Genomic DNA, 568 nt, shown 5'->3' on the forward strand with positions numbered 1-568 from the left:
ACTCAATCAATCCACTTTGCTATCTAGTGATTCCAAACTTCTTCTCTCAACTTCCCTCTACCTCTCCTTTCCTTCTCCGGCCTTCCACATCCTCATGCGGTCTCCAGTGGAACCAGCGACCCGGGGAAGAGTCTGAGTGGAACCAGCCCAATGCCCCACCAGTGGAACCAGAGTGTCAGCGACCCGGGGAAGAGTGTAACGAACGGAACCAGCCCAATGCCCCACCAGTGGAACCAGAGTGTCAGCGACCCGGGGAAGAGTGTAACGAACGGAACCAGCCCAATGCCCCACCAGTGGAACCAGCGTGTCAGCGACCCGGGGAAGCGTCTAACGAGTGGAACCAGGGAACCTACCCAGCCTCATTCTCCCTGAAACCATCACTGAAACCATCGGACTCCCAGAGAAGTGAAACTGCCCATCTAGCACTCACGTCCAGTACTCCTCGGCGGGCGTGGTGGTCCTGTTGGAGTCCTGGCTTGGGTCGTCCGGGTCGTAGTCGTCCGTGTCATTGTAACTACTGCCGATCTGAAATGGATAAAGGGTCATGAGGATGCGTGGCGACGGCTGG

The 568-nt window shown here is 57.0% G+C and overlaps 1 protein-coding gene across 1 annotated transcript in view; it reads right to left on the bottom strand.

Moving 5' to 3' along the window:
* LOC119589336 (sodium-dependent dopamine transporter-like) overlaps nt 1-568 on the bottom strand; it is a gene marked incomplete at its 5' end in the record, with an annotated part of 110,782 nt that overhangs the window by 35,572 nt on the left and 74,642 nt on the right. Inside the window, one exon of the mRNA XM_037937956.1 lies at nt 431-525. Within this exon, the coding sequence (XP_037793884.1) occupies nt 431-525 (95 nt within the window). The remainder of the gene's footprint in view (nt 1-430; nt 526-568) is intronic.

The sequence above is a fragment of the Penaeus monodon genome, chromosome 25, assembly GCF_015228065.2.
Source record: "Penaeus monodon isolate SGIC_2016 chromosome 25, NSTDA_Pmon_1, whole genome shotgun sequence".
Lineage (NCBI taxonomy): Eukaryota > Metazoa > Arthropoda > Malacostraca > Decapoda > Penaeidae > Penaeus > Penaeus monodon.